At 55.4% G+C, this 22,211-nt stretch overlaps 1 protein-coding gene and 1 long non-coding RNA gene across 2 annotated transcripts in view; one reads left to right on the forward strand and one right to left on the reverse strand.

The window, feature by feature from the left end:
- Positions 1-872: 872 nt before the first annotated feature.
- LOC105483985 (glutamine-fructose-6-phosphate transaminase 2) overlaps positions 873-22,211 on the forward strand; it is a 56,420-nt gene continuing 35,081 nt past the window's right edge. The window contains exons 1-4 of the mRNA XM_011745088.2: positions 873-1,313; positions 16,036-16,143; positions 18,021-18,119; positions 18,642-18,767. Coding sequence (XP_011743390.2) covers positions 875-1,313; positions 16,036-16,143; positions 18,021-18,119; positions 18,642-18,767 — 772 coding nt within the window. The 5' untranslated portion in view covers positions 873-874. The remainder of the gene's footprint in view (positions 1,314-16,035; positions 16,144-18,020; positions 18,120-18,641; positions 18,768-22,211) is intronic.
- On the reverse strand, positions 11,000-12,907 carry LOC139363680 (uncharacterized). The gene is made up of 2 exons (XR_011624399.1): positions 12,820-12,907; positions 11,000-11,107 (listed from the first exon to the last, which is right to left on the reverse strand). It is a non-coding gene; the product is annotated as an uncharacterized lncRNA (long non-coding RNA).

The raw sequence follows: 22,211 nt of genomic DNA on the forward strand, positions 1-22,211 counted from the left end.
CGGCTCCTGAATCGCTCTCAGATATCCCAACAACACGACTCGCCCAAGCCCCCTCCTTCACTGTCGTGGAGCCTCAGTCTTCTCAACCCTCCAATGGCACAACCTCCTTCCCCCAGGGCTTGCAGAGTCGCGGTGAAATTAAGTTAGACGAATGCTCTAGACGAGATGTAAAAATCTTTTTTTTTTTTTTTTTTTTTCCACGATTGAGGAGGATCTGTTTAGAATTTCAGGATTTTCTTTTAAGAAAAGAAAAACAGCTTCAAAGTGCACAAACCTTGGGCCGGTTCTCGTGGCCTTCCTCGGGAGACGAGGGGCCCAGAGTGCAGGGGGAAGGGGAGGGCGGCCGGGAACCAGGGCGGAGAAAGGCGGGCGTCGGTGCCTCACTGGAGGACGGATTCCGACCCCAGGCGTGGGAACCCCCGGGGCCCTCGTGGGCCTGCAGCGCAGGACGATCTCCGGGAGCAGCTGGGCGCGGGTGGGGTCGGGGCTTCCTGGGGCGCCTCCAGCTTCGTTCACAACTGCGGAACCCTCGCCTCCAAGTTCGGGCTCTGCGGTAAATCCCAGGTTCGAAGTCTGCCCCCGCCGCGGCGGTCCGGTCTTGGCAGAGTCCTTTTCTGCCTCCGGGAGCCTCCGTTTCCCACCTCTCCGCCCAGCCCGGGAGTTCTCTCCGTGCAGGGTGAGGCCCAGGCCCAGCGTTTCGCGGAGTTCTGAAGCAAGCCCGTCACCCAGATGGGAGCGCGGCGGGGCCAGCGGCTCACGCGGGTTTCCGGGGCTGGCGAGCGGTGCCGGACCCCCGCTCTGCGCCGTGCACAGACCGTCTGACTTCTCGGCACCCTCGACTGAGAAGGCAGCTCCCCGGTAGCCCGTTTCAGAGATGGGAACGCGGAGGCACAGCGCGATCCGGCCTGCCCGGCTTCCACGCCTATCCGTGGCTGAGTCGGGCTCCCAACTCGGGCGGCCGGTGGCCCTAAGCCCCCTCCGGGACCTGCGCCCAGCGCCCTCGCCTTACAGGCCGGACCCGCGCCCGGGAGCCGCCCCTCCGCCCCTCCCTGGCTCCCGGGGGCCGGGGCCCGCCGTTGTCACGACAACCGGGGGCCAATGGGAGCAGGCAGGCGGGGGAGGCCCCGCCCCGGCCCCGCCCATTCCCCGCCCCTGTCCCCGCCCCCTCGGAGGGCTCCGGGTTATAAGCGCTGGCGGCCGCGCGGCGGGAGCTGGAGCCCGCGGAGCGCACGGAGCCCACGGAGTCGCTCCAGCGTCCGAACAGGCAGCGCCCCGGAGCCGCGGCGGAACCCGAGAAGCAGCCACGATGTGCGGTGAGTGCCGCGCCCGCCCGACCCGCCTCCTCCGCGCCGCCCGCGGGTCCCGGCGCCGCAGCCTCCGCCCGCGAGCAGCCGCCGAGGACCTGGCTGGGGGCGCCGAGCTGCCCGGGCCGCACCGAGGGGCTGTGGTCGGCCGGGCCTGCTGCCCCTCACCCGCGTTCCCGAGTGGCTGTCTCGGAGGTGTGGGCGGGGGATGCCCAACCCGACTCCCGGTCTCGGACACAGTGAGGGGACCGAGGCCCGCTGCCCACGGAGGGGAGTGACGTGGTCGGGTCCGGCCTGGACCCCGTAACGGAGGGGTCCCCACCCCGCGCCCACCGAGGCCGCTGGCCTCCACTCCTCCAGTCGCCCACAGAGGCGGCCACGGGCAGCCGGCGCAGCCCGGGTGCGGGGCGCCCATCCCGGTCAGCCCGCCGCGCCCACCGAGGGGAGGACAGGCGACCCCGCCCCGCCGTCCCCCCAGCCCGCCGGGTCGCCCCCGCGGCGTCAGCGCGCTCAGCAGGGCCTGCGCGTCCTCCTCGCGACCCCAAAGGAACCTCTGGTGCCTGGAAGGGTTGGTGCCGTGTTGCCCCCTCTTTGCGCGGGGAAGAGGCAGCCGCTGCCGGAGCCTCGGCCCGAAGCTACGAGAGGGAGTCCGGGGCGGGGAGCGGGGCCGGGCGTCCGGTTCCCGCGGCGGTCGGGCGCTGCCCTGCGTGGCTGCGGGACCGTGGGGAGGGCGGCCGCGGCCCGGAACGGAGCGCACATCTGCAATTCTTTACTCTCCTGGCTGGGCCGCCTCCGCTGGCCGGGAGAGAGCCGGGAACTTCTGCTGGGACAAAAGGTCACTGTGCTTCTTTTTTTTTTCCTTGAGTAGGATTCAGTTACCCATTCCAGCCGCCTGTGGCTGGGGGACCTGCAGGAACTTCTGAAGCCATGAAAGGCCTCTCTCTGCCTTTGCGGAGGGCCGGGGTGGGGTGCGCCCGCGGTGAGCCTGGCCGAGGTCTGTGCAGGCCTTGTTTGGGAGGCCAGCCGCTCAGCAGAAGGGAACGACCTACGGCGGAGCGGGCAGCCTGCTTCGGGTTGCAGCCTCACCCTGGCTGAACGGGCATCCGTTGAAATTCCTGAGCCCTCGGCTAAAATCTTGTACTCCCAGACGCCATTCGCCATGTGTAGAGCCACCTTTGGGTGTTTCTGGGGACAGAGATGAGGCAAAGGTGGCAGTTTTGCCAGATGTCCAAGCCCTAGGGGTTCCAAACCTCCCAGTGTGGCATTCAAGACCCTTGACCAAAGCTGGTGGCCTTGGAACCAGACTTGTGCAGGAGACCCTTGAACCAGGAGGGTCTGCCCCCCGGCACCAGAGGCTCTCCTTCCCCTTCCTTTTTGAATGCTCCTCTGCCCCCACTGCCACCCCTGCCTGTCATCCTCCTTTCTACTGGCATCTGGCTTTTTCCCAAGTCTCTGTGAGCTTTGGGGGGGCTCTACCTCCTCCAGCTCACAACATCACAAGCGTGTTTGTTCTGCTTCTTAGAGGGTCACAAGCGTGTTTGTTCCGCTTCTTAGAGGGTCACACACACGTTGTCTTCTAGGGAAAGGTTGAGCTTGGGGTGTGACCACCTGTGTCCTCAGATCTTCTGGTACTGACTTGTGCTTGTATGTGAGAAGGAGCTTGAGGTCCCCAAAGGACACCCAGGGCTCAGGAGTGGCTGCGGTCCATGGGGATGCCCACTCGGAGCCAGAATCAAAGAGTGTGTGCTGGGTTAGGTGCCTTCTCAGAATTCCCAGATTTGCTGATCTGGGCCTGGGGGCAGGGTGGGGGAAGTGGGGAGGGCACAGCTCAGCAGGAAGTCCTGGAATCCCTGCGTGAGAAACTTATTTCCTTTTCAAGAACATCAGGAGAAAGTTTCACCTGGTGCTAATGTGCCGTTAACATCTCTGACACTTGCTAAGTATCCTTTGCACAGGGGAAGCCGTTCCTGGCTCAGAGCAGGCAGTAGCAGCTGGCTAGAATTGAATACATTGGTCTGTTTTGGGGGAATGATGGTCTGAGTATATTTGACAAGTGATACTGATTTTCCTTTTATGGTTGTTTTGTTTTGGCATGAATTCATTTAAATTTTTGAAAATTTAATCAATTTCTACAGAAAAAAAAAAGTAGTGATTATGCTGTTAGTACAAGGATACTGCAAGAATCGTGAAGATGCTCCTAGAAAGAACCAGATAAGCTCTTCACTTTACGCTGGGGAAGCTGAGGCCCTGCCAAGTCTGTGTGCACCTGGCGTCTGAGCAGTCCTCGGGTCTCAGATCCTGTGGGCCGTTCCCACAGGGGCGGAGACCTACGGCCCTTCCTTATCACTTGGCGATGACACCGCTGAGATTATGTCTTGCTGTCCTTTATCCTGCTGCTTCTTTCACGGGAAGCCAGGACTCAGCAGTAGTTGATCCTCTGCAAACAGCAGATGATTCTCAAAAACGTTCAGTGCACTGAGAATTTAGCTGAAATGACACTCTGAAAGTTGCTGGCATTTTGCTGACTTTCTGCGCCAGAAAATTTACAATATTTCCTCCCTCTCTTCCTCCTTTCCTTCCTTTTTCATTCAGCCACTAGTAGAAATGCCCTGTGTTTTCCAGGCCTTGGGGGACTCAAAGATCTCATGGGTGTGGTCCTCCCCTGAAAGAAGGGGCAGGTGAGCCACAGGGCCAGTCCAGAGACTGGTCACCAGTAGGGACGGGATGCCGATCGGGGCAGTGCTGCTGTGGAGGGAGGACCTTGAGCACGGGCTACAGCCTGGTGGAGTACTGGCCGAACCGGGAAGGCAGACATCTTTTTGTTTGGGTCATGGGGTTTTAACTTTTTCCTATGTTAGTTACCAACGTACAAAACTGGGGGATTTCACATACGTAGGTGGGAGTTTTGGCTTCTCTTGATAAAATCTGAAGATGAGCAACGCTGAGTCCTTATTTCCAAATAGCGCCTGGGTGACCCCTTGGGTGATGGACGCAAACTCCTCTGTTCTCCCAGTCCTTCCCAGCTGCTTCACTCACTGATGGGACTCTGCACAACAGAGGCAGGAGCTGACTTTCCTAGGAAGAAAGGGAGGGACCTGGGGCAGTGCCACAAGGGCCCAGACACAAGCACAAGCTCTGCAGAGAGGAGGGGGTGGCGGGCACGCTGGGCTGGGGCACAGCATGAGCCAGGGCATGGCAGCAGGGACCAGGAATGCCTGGGGATTTGGCGGGAAGGATTTGTGCTTCCCATCCGCGAATTTGTAAACCGTCCCTGTGCTTCCCATACTGCACTGAGTAATCCGTGAGGGAGAAAAAAGAAAAAAACCACAATCACTGTGAAGAATTGGAGAATCTTTAGTTCTTGCCAGAAGGTGAAGCCCTTGCCTTGACGTCACCATCTTTTGTCCTGGTTGGTGCGGTGGTCTCCACGGGCTGCTGTAACAAATGACCGCAGACTTGCTGATTTGAAACAACAGAAATGTATTCTCTCACAGTACTGGAGGCCACAGGTCCAGAATCGGTTTTACCGGGCCAGATCAAGGTACCTCCAGGGCTGCGTATTCTCTCACAGTACTGGAGGCCACAGGTCCAGAATCGGTTTTACCGGGCCAGATCAAGGTACCTCCAGGGCTGTGCCTCCTCCAGAGGCTCCAGGGAGAATCCGTCACCGGCCTCTCCCAGCTCCTGGGGCTGCCACATTCCTTGGCTTGTGGCTGTGTTGCTCCAGGCTCTGTGCTGGCTGCAGCCGTCCACTGTCTCCTCAGGAGTTTCCCAAGTTCAGAAAAACCTTCTTTTTATATCTTTATGGTGTAGCGTCAGTAAACAGTGCTTTTCAATTGAGAGATTATTTTTGTATCTAGCAAAATTAGTTTATTAAGAGAGATTAATTTGAGATTATATGTTTGAGAGAAAATTTTGAAAATGAATTCCACAATAAAACAACTGAACTATGTAGGTATTTTATTTTTATTTTTAGAGGCAGAGTCTCACTCTGTTACCCAGGCTGGGATGCAGTGGGGGCAGTCATGGCTCACTGCATCCTTGAACTCCTGGGCTCAAGCCATCCTCCCACTTTGGCCTACCAAAGTGCTGGGATTACAGGCATGAGCCACTGTACCTGTCCCCTTCTTTTCTTAAGTTTTTTTTTCTTTTAATTAAATTTTAGAGTATATGTCACTTCCCCCTTTGTTTTTGGTGAAACTGTAAGAATGAAAGGGACACTAGCAACTTTTCTATTAAAAAATAGAAATGGCTGGGCACAGGGACTCATGCATGTAATCCCAGCACTTCCAGAGGCCAAGGCAGGCGGATCATGAGGTCAGGAGATCGAGACTATCCTGACCAACCCCGTGTCTACTAAAATACAAAAAGTTAGCCAGGTGTGGTGGCGCACATCTGTAGTCCTGGCTACTTGGGAGGCTGAGGCAGGAGAATTGCTTGAACCCGGGAGGCAGAGGTTGCAGTGAGCCGAGATCGCACCACTGCACTCCAGCCTGGTGACAGAGCAAGACTCTGTCTCAAAAAAAGAAAAAAAAAAAAAGAAATGTCCTGTCCGGTGACCGCAGGAAGCGGAGTCTGTTATCTCATGGATTCCAATGGTGAGGTTACTTTAACCCCTGGGGTCTGGAAGAGGCCTGGGGCAGGCTAGGGCTGTCTCCAGGGGAGCCAAGTCCCCTTTTCACCCTGAGCCAGGTGCTGGGTCTGCTCAGGGCCCCCGCCAGGCCCACAGGTTCCTCTGCCTTTCTGAAAGAGCCTGGCGTGGGATCACATGCACGCACAGCACCTCCAGCTTTGATCTTGTTTCTGCGAGGAGGTGGCAGGAATTGTCATCCCCACCTCACCAAGTGACTCTTCCTAGTGTATGAGAATGAGGGCTGGATGGTCAGAGAGGCCACAGCTTCTCAGCAGCCCTAGCCCAAGGCCCAGGGGACTCCCCACACCTGCGGGCCTCTCCCAGGAGAGTGGACCTGTCCCTCTTCCCCCAACACACACAGGCAGGCCTAGGCACACACGTGCACACGCTCGGGAATTTCATGAGACTCATTGAGGCACATGTTCAACTTGGCCGTACTCTTCTGTGGAGACAGGAAGTAATGCAGTTTGGGACCTGGGATATTATCTAATCTCTAGGAGGCTCATGGACTGCAAAGGTCAGTCCCTTCAGTTCTGAGAAGCACCAGATGGAGGGAGAAAGACAGACTCTCTGAGGGGAGAGTCCCGGCCTGGGTGGGTGGTGACATAGCTCCCCAGAGCCAGCCTCTCCTGTGTGGGGCACTGGCTGGGCCTCTCCCTGGAACGGTCTCCTCACTCGCAGTGAGGGCTGGACTTTCGCTGGGAAGCCTGTGCTTGGAAAGTTGGAGAGATTTTTCAAAACAGCATCACCAGAATCAGAACAGGGGCCCAACCTGGCTGCTGTGAAGTGCAGTCTTCCCCACCCCCCAGGCCGCAAACCCTTCCTCCCTCCACCACCACCCCCCACCCCCCACCCCCACCCCCCACCCCCACCCCCCACCCCCCACCCCCCACCCCCACCCCCCACCCCCCACCCCCACCCCCCACCCCCCACCCCCCACCAGCCCCCCCGCCCCCCGCCCTCAGCACTCCGGGGGGTGTAAAGAAAATCCCAGGAATTCAGTGCCCCGGTGCGGCTGACCTTCTGGCTGGGTGTCCAGGGAATGTCACCTCCCTGCGCTGGTCATTGTCATTATCTGTCACTTGGGGGTTGAACCCTGAGCTTCAGAGGCCCCTGCCCGTGTGCTCCTTCGTGGTGTCTTTGCTCCTGACTTCCTGTGTGATCTCTCGGGCCTTGTACAGAGGAAGTGCTGGAAGCCCCAGGTCATAGCAGTGAGCCGGGCCAAAGGGTCTACAGTCTCCTCTCGGAGGGCTCATGACAAGTCCTTCTGGAATCCCATTGAGTTTTTCTTGGTCCCTCTCCCTTTGGGACCTTTCCCGGTTCATTTTGTCTATCAGTTTTGAGGATAGGGCCCTGAAAGACTGTCTGGAAGCTCTGGGTGGGTGACCGCAGGGGACATGACCAAGCTGGGTGGCGGGGCCAGGGCAGCCTCTGCCCCCAGACCGGGCCTTTCTCCAAGCCACCTGGGCTCTCCTGCCGGTGGGAAGGATGCTTGGCCCAGGGCCATCTTTGTAGAGGTTGCAAAGTGCTCCCTTTATTTAAAAAGAACTCCAGGCTCCTGTATCTGGGACTTTCCATGAAGCCTGATTTTCAGGCCCTCCTGCCTTCAGCTCTCCTGGCCTCTCAATCCCAACCCTCTGCAGGCTCCTGGGAACCCGAAGGCCCCTCCCTGCCCAGCCCCTCTGGGCGCTCAGCATCCGCCACCTGGCTGAGTCCATCCCCTGTCAGTTCAGTGTGAGAAATAAGACTGCTCCCAGGTTTGCTAGGCCTGATGTCTGTTCCCTCTCAGTTCTGCGAGATTTCCAAGCTAAGAAGAGTAACAGAAAGGGGAGGACTTTCCCCTGAAGAAGTTTGGTGTCATTTGCTGCTCCGTTCTCAGCTCACTTAAAATCCTGTCGCCTGCCGGTGATGCCTACGCCACGGGCAGCCCTGGGAGTGGAGGCCAGGAAAAAGCAGTAGATCAAGGCAGGAAGTGACAGAGGCCTTGGAAAGGGGGCGGAAAGATGGAAAAGGGGTTCAGAGGAGGGAAAGATCTTCATTTGGGGTAGGGGGTTGGAGGAGGCATCACATGTGCATAGGCCTGGGAACCCGAGGGGCACACGCACTGGGCTGAGGGCACCCTGCGGGAGTGGGACCCAGAGGGCGGATACTGCAGGATGGCATGGGAAGCAAGACGGGCTCAGGCCAGACAGCAGGAGGGGCTGACTTCAGGCGGTGGTCCCCCGGGGCAGAGAGGACGAGAGAGGGACGTAGCTGGAACGTGCCTTGCCGTGGTCACCGAGACCCTCGTGGGGAGGGGGCCGAATAGGAAGAAAAAGGTGGAGTTGGAAGCTGGACTGTCGTGTGGTGGGGTTTGGCTCTCAGGGGGCAGCACCTGTGCTGGACCCATCTGGTGCTAGGCAGGCATCTCCCCCGAAGCCAGGGACCCTCTGTGTGAGCCATGTCTCTCTCCTTGGGGTAGGTTTCTGTGCTGATTGTGGGGGCGTGGGGGTAGAAGTGGTGAGCCCAGGCTTGCAGTCAGGCAGACCTGGCTGTGAACTACTCAAGTCTTTGGAGGTGGAGCCTCAGATGCCATCTCTATCCCTGGGAACCACAGTTTCTTGGCACAGGATGTCGTGAGGATTAGAGGAGGTGAGGTTTGGGAAGGGTTGGCATGTGGGGAGCCCCTGTAGATGGTGGTCTACCCTGCAGGCCACGCAGCAGGGTGCTGGGGGCCTTCCCTAGGTCCTGGCTCATTTGATTAGAAGGCTGTCCTCATGCTGGTTCTGGGATCCTCACGGTGCACGGGGCCGGGGGTGTTGTGCGGGGGACGTAAGCCTCTGTGTTTGAATGTCTTGGGGTTAACTGAGAGCTCTGGTGGCGCCGTGCTCCCATTGTAAGGGGCTGGCACTCAGGGACCTCCTTTCTTTGTGTCCCTCTTGTCCTTGCTGTGGGTCCCAGCGAGCAGAGCTGCTTGTGCTTGGTGGAGGGTGGCTGTCTCAGGCCCAGCGCAAAGGCTACCTTCTCTGGCATTCCTCCACCTGTTCATTTATTCGTTCACTCAACATGGATTTATTGAGCACCTAAGATGTGCCAGGCCCCAGGCCAGGTGCTCAGGACTCAGCAATGGATGAGACAGATGTGGTCCCATCCTCCAGAAGGTTACAATCCAGCAGGGAGCCAAAGAAAAACACAAGGAAGCAAGTGCTGCGTCGAAAAACCAGGGCTATGTGGCTGGAAAAGGCGGCGGGAAAGGCTCACATAGGGAACCTGTCTGCTAAAACCTGCAGAATGGGTCAGAGCCAGCTTTGCAAAGAGCTGTCTACTCCCACCCCAGCGGGAAGCCCTTTCCCACCTCCTCTGCGGGCTTGGGAGGTCCCTGTGCATCCCTGTCCTTCTCTGGAGCCCTCAGTGAGGCCCCCTGATGGGTCCATCCTGGTAGCTTGCAGCACCCAGTACAGCAATGCGGCCTCGTGGGCCTGACAACTATTTACAGATGAATTAAATCTTGATCAAGCCACAGCCAAGTAACACATTTGGTTTAACCATTATTTCCCCAGGCAGAAGGCCAAGATGAAATGACAGTAAATGGTACTATTTCCCCCTTGGTTTTATTGAATGATAATCTCTCAAGGGATAACTTCTCAAGCTTCTTGCCCTGTGGCAGGCACTATTGTAGCCATCACCCTTGTTTCACTGACAGGGAAACTGAGGTCCGAACGTTCAGTGACTTGCTGGAGGCTGCACCAAAATCAAGGGGTGGAGCTGGGGTTCGAGGTGGGTTCCAGCACTGGCCATGGCCTCTGTGCTTCTGGCTGTGCCTTGGCTGGTGAATGGCAGTGGCAGGGAGGAAGCCAATCCAGGTGGGTGGCCCTGGGCTGGTATTTTTAAGGCTGGGGCATGTGCTCAGGTAGCCCTTTCTTACAGCCCTCGTATGGCTGTTGTTCTTCAGGGGAGTGGAACTGGGGACCAGCTAAGTCAGGTGGGCCCAGCCCCGCTGGAGAGGTCGACGGGCAAGAGGGCCTGGCCAGGTCAGGGCTGGCGTCCCCTGCAGAGGGAAGGGCCGTTGTGGTCCTGGTGCTTCGGACATGCCAGGAGGGTTAGAGCACTGGTGGAAAGCAGAACCAGACGGAGGTCTGGCCTGGCCGGGGTCCCAGGTGCTGCGTGATTACTCCTCCTGTCCCCAGAAGCTCTCGGGTCCCCCTCACCGGAGTGCCGGTGCCACAGGAAATCAGGGTGAACCAGGCAGGTCTGTGTCGTGTACACCACTGTCCAAACAGCTGGTCCATGTCAACCCTCAGGCCTTGGCTAGGACATCTCCCGGTGGATGGAATGAAGTCTTGGCCTATTTAGACATTATCTGGCATCTAGATAATGATGATGTTCTCTCCACCACCTCATTCACGTAGGGGCACATGTCACGTATTATACTGGCACACGGTGAAACGTCTTAACCGTATAAAGAGGACTCGTGCAGTGGAAAGGAAGTTTCTGCTCGACGTCCAGTGACCTCAGAGGCTACCACGGACGGCCCTCTGGGCGGGTGCCCTTCTAGAAATGCTCCATGCTCCTCCCCCAACCCTTGCATAATTTACTCATGTTCTGCAAGCTTCTTTTCCCCTTGACACATCTTGGAGATGTACATTGCCTTCCAAGAGAATGCCAGCTTTCCCTTGCTCTGTTGAGAGCTGCCTCCAAAAGGCCCTGCTGTGTGGCTGCACTGTCTCTTGCCCGGCCCCTGCCAGACGTCAGGCTGTCGCTAGTCTTTGACAACCACAAGAGCCCTGAGCAGCCATCCTCACACGTGTGCACACACATCTCCGCGAAGACGTCCGCTGGATACCTTCCTAGAAGCCCAACAGCTCTGGTCCACAGATGTGTACTTTTTTAATTTTGAGAGATTGCCAAATTGCCTTCCAAAGAGGGTATGCAGATTTAAACTCTCACTGTCAAACTGTTTGATCTTTACCGACCTCATAGGTTTTAAAAAATGGATTCTCATCGTAGCTCTTATTTATGGATGGAAGGAATTCCAAAAGGGAATTCTGATGTAAACAGCAGGAGAAATTCTTGGGAAAGGAGCTTCATTTTATTTTGTGTTTTATTTTTAAAGAATCAGAGCACAGTGTGAATGCTGTTTTATTCACTTGAGTGCAGTAGAGTGCAGGGAGGATCCAGCCAAGAGGATGAGCTGCAAAAGGAAAGAAACAGAGCTTCCTTCATGAAAGAAACGACTGAAGAGATGTCACTATGCAAGAGGGCTTGTGGGGAAAATGAGATTTATGCGTTCTTGCGCAAAGACGGTGAAAACCGCTCCTTGGCCACTTTTCTCACTGCAGTGAACTGCCATGCTGTGCCTGGGTACGGACCCAGCGGGTGGGCCTGAGGACAAGGACCCCTTACACCCCTGCTGCCGTCCAGGAGGCTGTCATGGGTCCGAAAGTCAGAGGCGCCTTGCGGAGCCTGCCGAACGTTCTCGCCTGACGTGCGTGCGGGAGTGAAGCCTGGCTGGGAGGCAGGGGAGCTGCAGGGGGGAGATGCAGAGCTGACTCATGAAGCACTCGGGAACATCACTCAGATGCAAAACCTTTTCAGAGTTGGCAGTGGGTACATTTCTGAACCTTTGTGTCATCTGTGATGTCTGCTTCCCTTAGGGTGGTACAGGTATAATTCTAGAACGTTCCCAGCCAGGATGCCAGGAAAGTTTAGTGTAAAAGACTCCAACAAAAATTGTATTGAGTTGTTCACTCCCTCGCTTAACTGTGGTCTTTACATTGACCAGAATTGGACCATGTGCCCACAGGGAATTTTCTGGTTGGTTGTTTCTTTCTTTCTTTCTTTTTTTTTTTTTTTTTTTTTTTTTTTTTTTTGAGACGGAGTCTCGCTCTGCCGCCCAGGCTGGAGTGCAGTGGCCGGATCTCAGCTCACTGCAAGCTCTGCCTCCCGGGTTCCCGCCATTCTCCTGCCTCAGCCTCCCGAGTAGCTGGGACTACAGCCGCCGCCACCTCGCCCGGCTAGTTTTTTGTATTTTTTTTTTTAGTAGAGACGGGGTTTCACCATGTTAGCCAGGATGGTCTCGATCTCCCGACCTCGTGATCCGCCCGTCTCGGCCTCCCAAAGTGCTGGGATTACAGGCTTGAGCCACCGCGCCCGGCCTCTTTCTTTCTTTCTTTTTTGGTTTTTGTTTTTGAGATGGAGTCTCTCTCTGTCACCCAGGCTGGAGTACAGTGGCGCGATCTCAGCTCACTGCAACCACTGCCTCCCGAGTTCGAGAGATTCTCCTGCCTCAGCCTCCTGAGTAGCTGGGATTACAGGTGTGCACCACCACACCCAGCTAATTTTTTTATTTTTTTAGTTCAGACAGGGTTTCATCATGTTGGCCAGGCTGGTCTCGAACTCCTGACCTCGTGATCTGCCCGGCTTGGCCTCCCAAAGTGCTAGGATTACAGGCGTGAGCCACTGTGCCGGCCTCTGGTTGTTTTTAGAAGAATTAATGTTATGAAAATTTCACCAAGGCTGGGCACGGTGGCTTATGCCTGTAATCCCAGCACTTTGTGAGGCCAAGGCTGTGGGGATAGCTTGGGCCTGGGAGTTCGAGGTTGCAGTGAGCTGAGATCACACCACTGCACTCCAGCCTAGGCAACAGAGCGAGACCCTGTCTCAAAAAGGAAAAAATATTTCACCTAAACATGAATGGTGATAATTGCACAACTCTGAATATACTAAACCACTGAATTGTATGCTTTAGATGGGAGTATGCTATGGTACATGACTTATATCTCAAGGAAGCTGTTAAAAATTTTTAATTGACATTCAAAGATGTATTACTCCATTTTCATGCCGCTGTTAAAGACATGCCCAAGACTGGGCAATTTACAAAAGAAAAAGGTTTAATGGACTCACAGTTCCACATGGCTGGGGAGGCCTCACAGTCATGACAAAGGTGAAAGGCAGGTCTCACGGGGCGGCAGACGAGAGAAGAGAGTTTGTGCAGGGAAGCTCCCCTTTATAAAACCATCGGATCTCGTGAGACTTACTCACTCTCACGAGAACTGCATGGGAAAGATCCACCCCCGTGATTCAGTTACCTCCTAGCACTGGGGAATTGTAGGAGCTGCAATTCAAGATGAGATTTGGGTGGGGAGACAGTGAAACCATATCAAAAAATAACTATCTTTTTAAAAACTAAGGTGGCAAAAGTACCTCCCATGCCCAGAGGTTTGGGGGCTGTCGTGTGAGCCTCTGGAACCATAAATAGCAGCAGCAGCCCTGTGCAGCCCTCGCTGGGGGCACTTCGGCCCTGCCGGAGAAGGGCCTGAACTGCACACACAGCCCTTACATTCAGCTCCTCTCACCTGACCTAAAGACGGCGAGGAGGATAAAAATAGCCTACCGAGAAAATTGCCCTTGGCAGATTTTAAAAGAAAACGCACAGAAAGCACAGTGTACATATTTTTATATATAAATCCCCTACCTTAGTACGTGTGTGTAAACGTATCCTGTGTCCAGTAGCTTTCAGGAAGCATGTTAAGTATAATTTATAGTACTATTTAATTTTATTGCCTATTTTTGACTGTTTGTAGATTAATTAAGTTTATATGATGGGACCTCGCTCACAGTTCAGGAATATAACATTCATTTCATTGAGGTTTAATCATTTATTCAGATGCAGCGTATTGACATGAATCTGATCTTTCAACGACCAGAGATGTTCCAGGTGGTTTTGTGTATAATCACGGTCAACTCTCCGTTATCTGTGGGCAGGTTGTCCTCTCTGTGGGCAGGTTGTCCTCTCCGAGGTTCACCTCTGGAAGCATTTCAATCCTGATCAGATCTTTCTCTCATCCCAGCAAAACATAGTTGGGAAAATAAACCTTCTTGTAACCCTCGTGGCCTCCATCCCAGGGCACTGGCCAGTGGGTAGGAATGTTTAAGTCCTGAGTTGGGGATTCTTGGTTCCACTCTGGCTCTGGACGAGTCACAGGCTCCCCTGTGGCTCTGGTCTAGAAGTTAAGAGGAGGGCCATGGACTAGCCTCAGAGGCTGTTTGGGACCCGGTGGCCCAGTGCCCGGCCCACAGGGCGTTCTCCGTAAGGCGAGTTGCCTTTGTGGTCTGAGAGTTTGTGTTCCCCCGTCATCGTCTGCTGAAATCCTCACCTGCATGGCGATGTCACTGGGTGGGGCCTTGGGGAGGTGAATGGGTCATGGGGACGGGGCCTCACAAATGGGAGGAGTGCCCTTATCTAAAAACTGCGGGGCCGGGCGCGGGGGCTCACTCCTGTCATCCCAGCACTTTGGGAGACCAAGGAGGGTGGATCACGAGGTCGGGAGATCAAGATCATCCTGGCTAACATGGTGAAACCCCGTCTCTACTAAAAATACAAAAAATATTAGCTGGGCGTGGTGTTGGGCGCCTGTAGTCCCAGCTACTCAGGAGGCTGAGGCAGGAGAATGGTGTGAACCCGGGAGGCGGAGCTTGCAGTGAGCCGAGATCGCACCACTGCACTCCAGCCTGGGCCACAGAGCGAGACTCCGTCTCAAAAAAATAAAACCTCCAGAGAGACCCCCGCCCCTTCCACCATACGAGGTTGGAATGAGAAGTCACTGTGAGGAATGGGCCCTCACCAGACACTGAGTCTGCCGGCACCTTGATCTTGGACTTCTCAGCCTCCAGAACTGTGAGAATAGATGTCTGTGGCTTATCACCCAGGCCGTCTGTGGTATTTTGTTACAGCAGCCCAAGCCGACTAGGACAGTTACTGTGAATATGCCTGAAACCCAGTGACGTTTCTATGACCCGCACTGTTGCCTCCCTCCGTGGATGTGGATACACACTCATCACATACTCTGCTCCACATGTGAACAGGACTGGGTGCCAACACACAGTGAGGAACACAAAGATAGAAGCACCAGCCTGCGCCCTCGGTGGGCACTGTGGGTAACCCATGATGTGAGAGCACTGAGGTGGCCAGAGCCAGGAGCACACCTGCCCAGGGCGGGGGCTGGAGCTGAGCTTTGAGGTGGGCAGGTTTTCCTAAACAGTGGGAGAGAGGATGAAAGGACAGAGCGATGATGGGATGGGGATGGGGTATGCACAGGGCAGGAGAGAGGAGATCAAGGATCTGTCATCACGATTGAGGAGTGCAGGAATCTGGAAGGCGGAACCAACACCACAACGGCTAACTTTCTATTTGGAAAAATATTATCTTGAAATACGAATACAGAAAGTCAAGTGGAACAAAATCTTCTTGACTCAGGCCTACCTTGAACATAAGGATTCTGCAGGGGCCAAGGGGCATGAGATGGTTTTGTTCTTGCTGTCGTAAAAGTAGTGCTTTTTAAATTTTGAGACAGAGTCTAGCTCTGTTGCCAGACTGGAGTGCTGTGGCACGATCTCGGCTCACTGCAACCTCCAGCTCCCTGGTTCAAGCAATTTTCCTGCCTCAGCCTCCCGAGTAGCTGGGATTAGAGGCACACGCCACCACGCCCAGATAATTTTTGCATTTTTAGTAGAGATGGGGTTTCACCATGTTGGCCAGGCTGGTCTCGAACTCCTGACCTCAGGTGATTCACTCATCTCGGCCTCCCAAAGTGCTGGAATGACAGGTGTGAGCCACTGCTCCCAGGCTCACGTAGTGCTTATTTAAGGCCAAGCTCCAGCCTTACGGAGAAGGGGACCGTGGAAGCAAAGTCCCTGGCGCCCGTCCCATCTGCCCCAGGGGCTGCCGTCACTTGCTGCGGCGCTCCTAGGTGTGTGCGCGGCAAACCGGGGAGTGCGTGGAGGTGGGGACTTCCGGATGTCCCAAGGTGGTCGAGTTTCATGGCTGCCTTTTCTCTTACGGACTTTGCCACACTGAAAGCTGCCTCCTGCAAGTGCAGCATAGGATGAGTTCTCCGCAGTGAAACTGCCAGCCCGAGACACGTGACATAGACTTTCTGGGGGTCACAGGGGGAAGAAGGGGCACGCCGTTCTTCTGCTGTGCCGGGGAGGGGCACACCCACCTCCGTAAGCCCCTGGGAGCGCTTTGTGATGCCACCTTGGTGCATCCCCACAAGCGTCTTCTTCCAAACACGAGCTGAGTATTTTATGAATGCGCCATTTTTTTTTCTCTTGGAACAGGAATCTTTGCCTACATGAACTACAGAGTCCCCCGGACCAGGAAGGAGATCTTTGAAACCCTCATCAAGGGCCTGCAGCGGCTGGAGTACAGAGGCTATGACTCGGCAGGTGGGTCTGCGGCCGCCCGCCTCGTGGCTGGGGACGGGGCTCCGCTGCTCTGGGCTCACCCGTGTCCTCTGCAGGGGGGTGTACAACCTGGGCATTTTTCTGCTACTTTTTAACGTCTCTTGTCAATATAAAAATAACACTTGTCCGTTAAAGAAATTAGAAAACCGTAGACAAATAGAAGGAAGGAACAAGGGTAAAAAACCCCAGAAAACCCCCTTCCTCAGAAGTCCCCCATCAGGAAGCAGAGAGGCTACGAAGCCGCAGTCTCGCCGCGTGAGTACGTCCAGGGTGGCTGCCCTGCAGCGCACGGTGACGGACCTGAACAACACTGCATTGTGCACATACACATTTGCCAAAAGGGTAGTTTTTTATTTTTATCTCTCAGGCTGGAGTACAGTTCCAAGAAATTGGCTCCCTGCAGTCTCAGACTCTGGGCTCAGGCGACCCTCAGCCTCCTCAGCAGCTGGGACTACAGGCACACACCACCACACCCGGTTAATTTTTTGATTTTGTAGAAAATCACTGTGTTGCCCGGCGTAGCCTCAAGTGATCCTCCTGCCTCTGCCTCCCAAAGCACTGAGATTATAGGTGTGAGCCAGTGAGCCCAGCCAAGAGGGTAGAGCGTGTGCTAAGTCCTCTTATCACACACAAAACAATACATAAAGAGGGCAGGAGGAGACGCTCGGAGGTGATAGGTTGATGGCATGGACTGCGGTGATGGTTTCCCGGGGGCATGTGGGCCTCCAAGCTCATCAAGTGTAAACGTTGAGTGTGCACAGCTTTGCGCTTGCCAGGCCTACCTCAGTGAGGTGGCTTCATTAAACAAGGACCCGACCCCCAGTCGTTGGGTACCCCCTCTGGTCGCTCTTATCTGTTGGGGTGGTCTGTGGTGGAGAGTGGAAGAGGTGTTGTACATCAATATTTGCATATTTACAAAAAATATGCAATTTTGTAATTTTATTTTCTTCTCTTTTCACTTAGCATTTCTATGATCCTAAACTCTTTCATTCTTTTTTTTTTTTTTTTTTTTTTGAGATGGAGTCTCGCTCTGTCACCCAGGCTGGAGTGCAGTGACGCTATCTCGGCTCACTGCAAACTCCACCTCCCGGGTTCAAGTGATTCTCCTGCCTCAGCCTCCCAAATAGCTGGGATTATGGGTGCCCACCACCATACCTGGCTAATTTTTGTACTTTTAGTAGAATCGGGGTTTCACCATGTTGGCCAGGATGGTCTTGATCTCTTGACCTCGTGATCCACCTGCTTTGGCCTCCCAAAGTGCTGGGATTATAGGTGTGAGCCACCGTGCCCGGCCGATCCTAAAGTCTTTCTAAGTAGGTTTCTAAGTGGCTACACAGCGCTGCACCGGGTGGCTGCCTCAGAGTTCAGGCCTCCACTTACTACAGAGGTGGATGTTTAGTCTGTTGACCCTGTTTGATTATGCAGCCCGAGGAGAAAGGGGGATCCCAATTATTTTAGATCCCCGTTGACTCTTATGATAGACGATGGGAAAAACACTGACTAACGCAGTGGAAATGCAACGAAAATGTCACAATGTGGGGAGCCCTTGGGATGAATGCCCTGCCTGGGCCCATTGCCCTCAGCCGAGGGCCTGGTAGCACCTGCAGTGGGGAAGCGTCCCGAGGGGCTCACCCTGGGCAGGAGCGGGGCTGGGGGCAGCTGCGGCCCGGGAGGAGGCAGGAGCTTCTCCACTTGCTGTTAAGCCTCTTTCAAAGTAGATTTCCTGAAAACTGTCCAGCTCTCCAACCCGCCGTAAACAGACAGCCCGGGGCACGCAGCCCTGGCCCTGTGGAGCACTTGTGCTAAGTGTGTGAGAAAAAGCTTAAGTTCCAATATAACAAATAATGTCTACATCACAGGTGTGGCAATCGATGGGAATAATGATGACGCCAAAGAAAGACACATTCAGCTGGTCAAGAAACGGGGCAAAGTCAAGGCTCTCGATGAAGAACTCTACAGTAAGTGGAGGGCCTCGGAGCGGGAGGAGCCAGTGCGGCACCCGCCGCTTTCCAGGACTGTGTTCCAACAGCGTCGGACGCTGGAGATTTTCACTTGTCCCGGCTCAGATACACAGAAGGAGGGTTAAGCCCATGCTGTAAAACCGGGCTTCGCAGGGTGTGGGATGGTTTATTTTAGGTGGTGGCAGCACGGGGATAATTTTTTTAAGTGTTAATAGTTATATACAGTAGTTATTTTAATTCTGGCAAATGATAGTGCTTTTCTGTTTATGGTAGGGATATATCATTTTCTTTTTAAAGCAAGTTTATTTCTGTGAAGAAGAGAGCTAAGCTACAGACAAGTAGTAAATAATCCTCAGCATGGGCGGTTTGTGGGCCTGCGTGGACTCCTGGGATGGGAGCCCGGGGGGAGGTGCCGTCGGTGTGGGTGATGTGACTTGGGTAACGACCCCAGGTTACCCTCACAGTCCTGGGCCAAGGCTTGTGGTTCAAGTGTGGCAAACTGATTTTCCTTTCATTTAGAACAAGACAGCATGGACTTAAAAGTGGAGTTTGAGACACACTTCGGCATTGCCCACACGCGCTGGGCCACCCACGGGGTCCCCAGTGCTGTCAATAGCCACCCCCAGCGCTCGGACAAAGGCAACGGTACGTGGCATGCTTTCCCATCCCCACGGTTCCACCTCACCCTGAGCTGTGTCAGGGCCAGTGCCCGCCAAAGCAGGTTCCACGCCCACCTCTGACTTCCTAGCCTGCTTTGTCTTCCCAAGAGAATGCGGATGACCCCTCTCCCAGAGATCCTCCAGTGGCCTGGACCTCAGTCAGGAGGCAGGCAGCCTGGTCCAGGGCGGTGCTGGCCTCCCAGGAGTGCACAGGAAAACCGTGGCACTTAACCAGGAGAGCTGCTGGCTCCTTGGAACCCAGCCCATATGTGGGACGAGGCCGTGTGCGGGACTGAGGGGTCTGGGCACTCTTCCTCCCCAAGCGACGGAAATGTTGCAGAAGGCTGTGCCCTTCAGGGAAGGATGGGTTCTGTCCTTATGCAGCTAAACCCATCTCTTCCCCGCGGAATGGTCCAGGTAAGGGCAGGGGCTGTGCTGGTCCTGACTGGTGCCTGATGCACCGTGGGCCCCAGCAGGAGACCTCAGCGCCAGGGGCTTAGGGTTTGGAGAAGCAGGGGCTGCAGCTGGAAGCCGAGGGCTCTTCCCAGGTGGAGAGCCCTCAACTCAGCTTGCTTCATGTTTTTTTTTTTTTTTTTTTGAGACGGAGTCTCGCTCTGTTGCCCAGGCTGGAGCACAGTGGCCGGATCTCGGCTCACTGCAAGCTCCGCCTCCCGGGTTCATGCCATTCTCCTGCCTCAGCCTCCCGAGTAGCTGGGACTACAGGCGCCTGCCACCTCGCCCGGCTAGGTTTTTGTATTTTTTAGTAGAGACGGGGTTTCACCGGGTTAGCCAGGATGGTCTCAATCTCCTGACCTCGTGATCCGCCCGCCTTGGCCTCCCAAAGTGCTGGGATTACAGGCTTGAGCCACCGCGCCCGGCCTGCTTCATGTTTTTAAAAATTGAGAATCACTGTGCATAAAAGTCCAGACTTCTGGCATCCCTTGAAAAACTGGAGGATCTGGAAACACTGAGCTGATGGTGAGTTGGAGCACCACGGGTTGGCAAAGGGCCAAGGTCGCTGCAACTGCTGTCCTTGGTGGGTTTCAGGCTCTCCTGTTCGCCCAGTCACCCCCTCAGGCCAGCTCACAGGTCTGTGTCACTTGCCTGGGGCCCCAGGATGGTTCTCCACGTGCGATTCTTTTAAATGACACCCTTGCCCCCTCTCACGGGGGAAAGACTGGTAGGTCTGCACCTCCTGGTGGCTGCCCTCAGGGGTCTGTGGTCAGTCCCAGGGCGCCGGGTCCCCTGCAGTGGGATGCAGTAGGCGTGGAGTGGGAGAGAGAATCTAATCCCTGTCTCCTCCCAGGCCTCCAAGGGCAGGCCGGAGTCTAAGATATTACCTGGGCCTTCCAGGGGGTCCCCCACTCTAGGTGAGTCCTGGTCTGGTCACAACCCCCTGAAGCCCCCAACCTGGACATGCCAAGCGAGGGTGTACAGCATAGAGAGTGATTTCTGAAGTCAGCCGGACCCCCCAACCCAAGACATCCTGTGGCATCGTGTAAGTTCGTGCCAAGCCTGATGTTAGATAGGACCAAATACATCAGAGCAGTTACACGGAGCTTATTAGCAGGCACTAAGCCTTGGCACTTGACGGGTCCCTCTGCAGTTAATCCTGGTGGAAGCCAGGCCACAGGAGAGTAGCACCAGCCTGCTTGGTGCCCCCTACCCACTGCAGATCAGTGGTTCTCCGAGGCAGTGTAACTGGGCGGGATGGGCAGGCACCCCCCCCATCCGCAGAAAGTGCAGTGGTGCTGCTTCTCCCCAGAGCACTCTGCAGGGTCAGCAGCTCACCCTGCCCAGTTTGGAAGGGAAGGTGTCCCCCAGAGAACGGAAGGAGAGCCCCGTCCACCCCGCTCAGCAGAGCAGCCTGGTGGTATCACAGGGGCCAGGGCTACTCACGCAGGCGTCCACGTGGTCAGAGTCTTGAGGGAGTGAGGTTTTTGCTGGGGCCTGTTCCTTGGTTCTGGCTCACCCCCTGAACCTTAGGGCGTTTCATCACTGAGGCACACACCCTGTATCCAGGAGGAGGACAGCAGACCCCATGGTGCTGAGGACCTAGAATGTACATTTGGCCAGAGCCCAGGTCAGACGCAGAAGCTGGTCCCTGGAGCGGTCACGCTGGCCGAGAAAACACTGCACCCAGACCAAGTGCCCTGAGGTGTTGCCACTTCAGCCACAGTGTTCTGCCCTCCTGAGTGATAAAAGGAACCTCGTTGGAAAATCCCCCACTTCGGTGCAGACAGTGATTCTCACTGTGTCCCCAAAGCAGGGAGGCTCCAAGGAGACCCACCTCCAAGGAGACACCCAAACTTGGACACTCCAGCCCTGACTCAGGATGAGTAATTGAAAAGGAAACAACAGGGCAATAAGCAAAGATTTATAAAATTTCTTTGACAATTCAGCAGTGATAGCTGAAGAGCATGCTTTTAAGGAAGTCTGAACACCCAGCAGCTACACTGCACACCCAGCAGCTACACTGCACACGCAGCAGCTACACTGCACACCCAGCAGCTACACTGCACACGCAGCAGCTACACTGCACACCCAGCAGCTACACTGAACACGCAGCAGCTACACTGAACACGCAGCAGCTACACTGCACACCCAGCAGCTACACTGCACACCCAGCAGCTACACTGCACACCCAGCAGCTACACCGCACACCCAGCAGCTACACTGAACACCCAGCAGCTACACTGCACACGCAGCAGCTACACCGCACACCCAGCAGCTACACCGAACACGCAGCAGCTACACTGAACACGCAGCAGCTACACTGCACACCCAGCAGCTACACTGCACACCCAGCAGCTACACTGCACACGCAGCAGCTACACTGCACACCCAGCAGCTACACTGAACACGCAGCAGCTACACTGCACACGCAGCAGCTACACTGCACACCCAGCAGCTACACTGCACACGCAGCAGCTACACTGCACACCCAGCAGCTACACTGAACACGCAGCAGCTACACTGAACACCCAGCAGCTACACTGCACACCCAGCAGCTACACTGAACACCCAGCAGCTACACTGCACACGCAGCAGCTACACTGAACACCCAGCAGCTACACTGAAGACCCAGCAGCTACACTGCACACCCAGCAGCTACACTGCACACGCAGCAGCTACACTGCACACCCAGCAGCTACACTGAACACCCAGCAGCTACACTGCACACCCAGCAGCTACACTGAACACCCAGCAGCTACACTGAACACCCAGCAGCTACACTGCACACCTAGCAGCTACACTGCACACCCAGCAGCTACACTGAACACGCAGCAGCTACACTGAAGACCCAGCAGCTACACTGAACACCCAGCAGCTACACTGCACACCCAGCAACTACACTGAACACCCAGCAGCTACACTGCACAGGGAAATGACACAAAGATTTGCAAAGACAACATGGATTCTAGGAAAC

Source organism: Macaca nemestrina, chromosome 6, assembly GCF_043159975.1.
Source record: "Macaca nemestrina isolate mMacNem1 chromosome 6, mMacNem.hap1, whole genome shotgun sequence".
Taxonomy (NCBI): domain Eukaryota; kingdom Metazoa; phylum Chordata; class Mammalia; order Primates; family Cercopithecidae; genus Macaca; species Macaca nemestrina.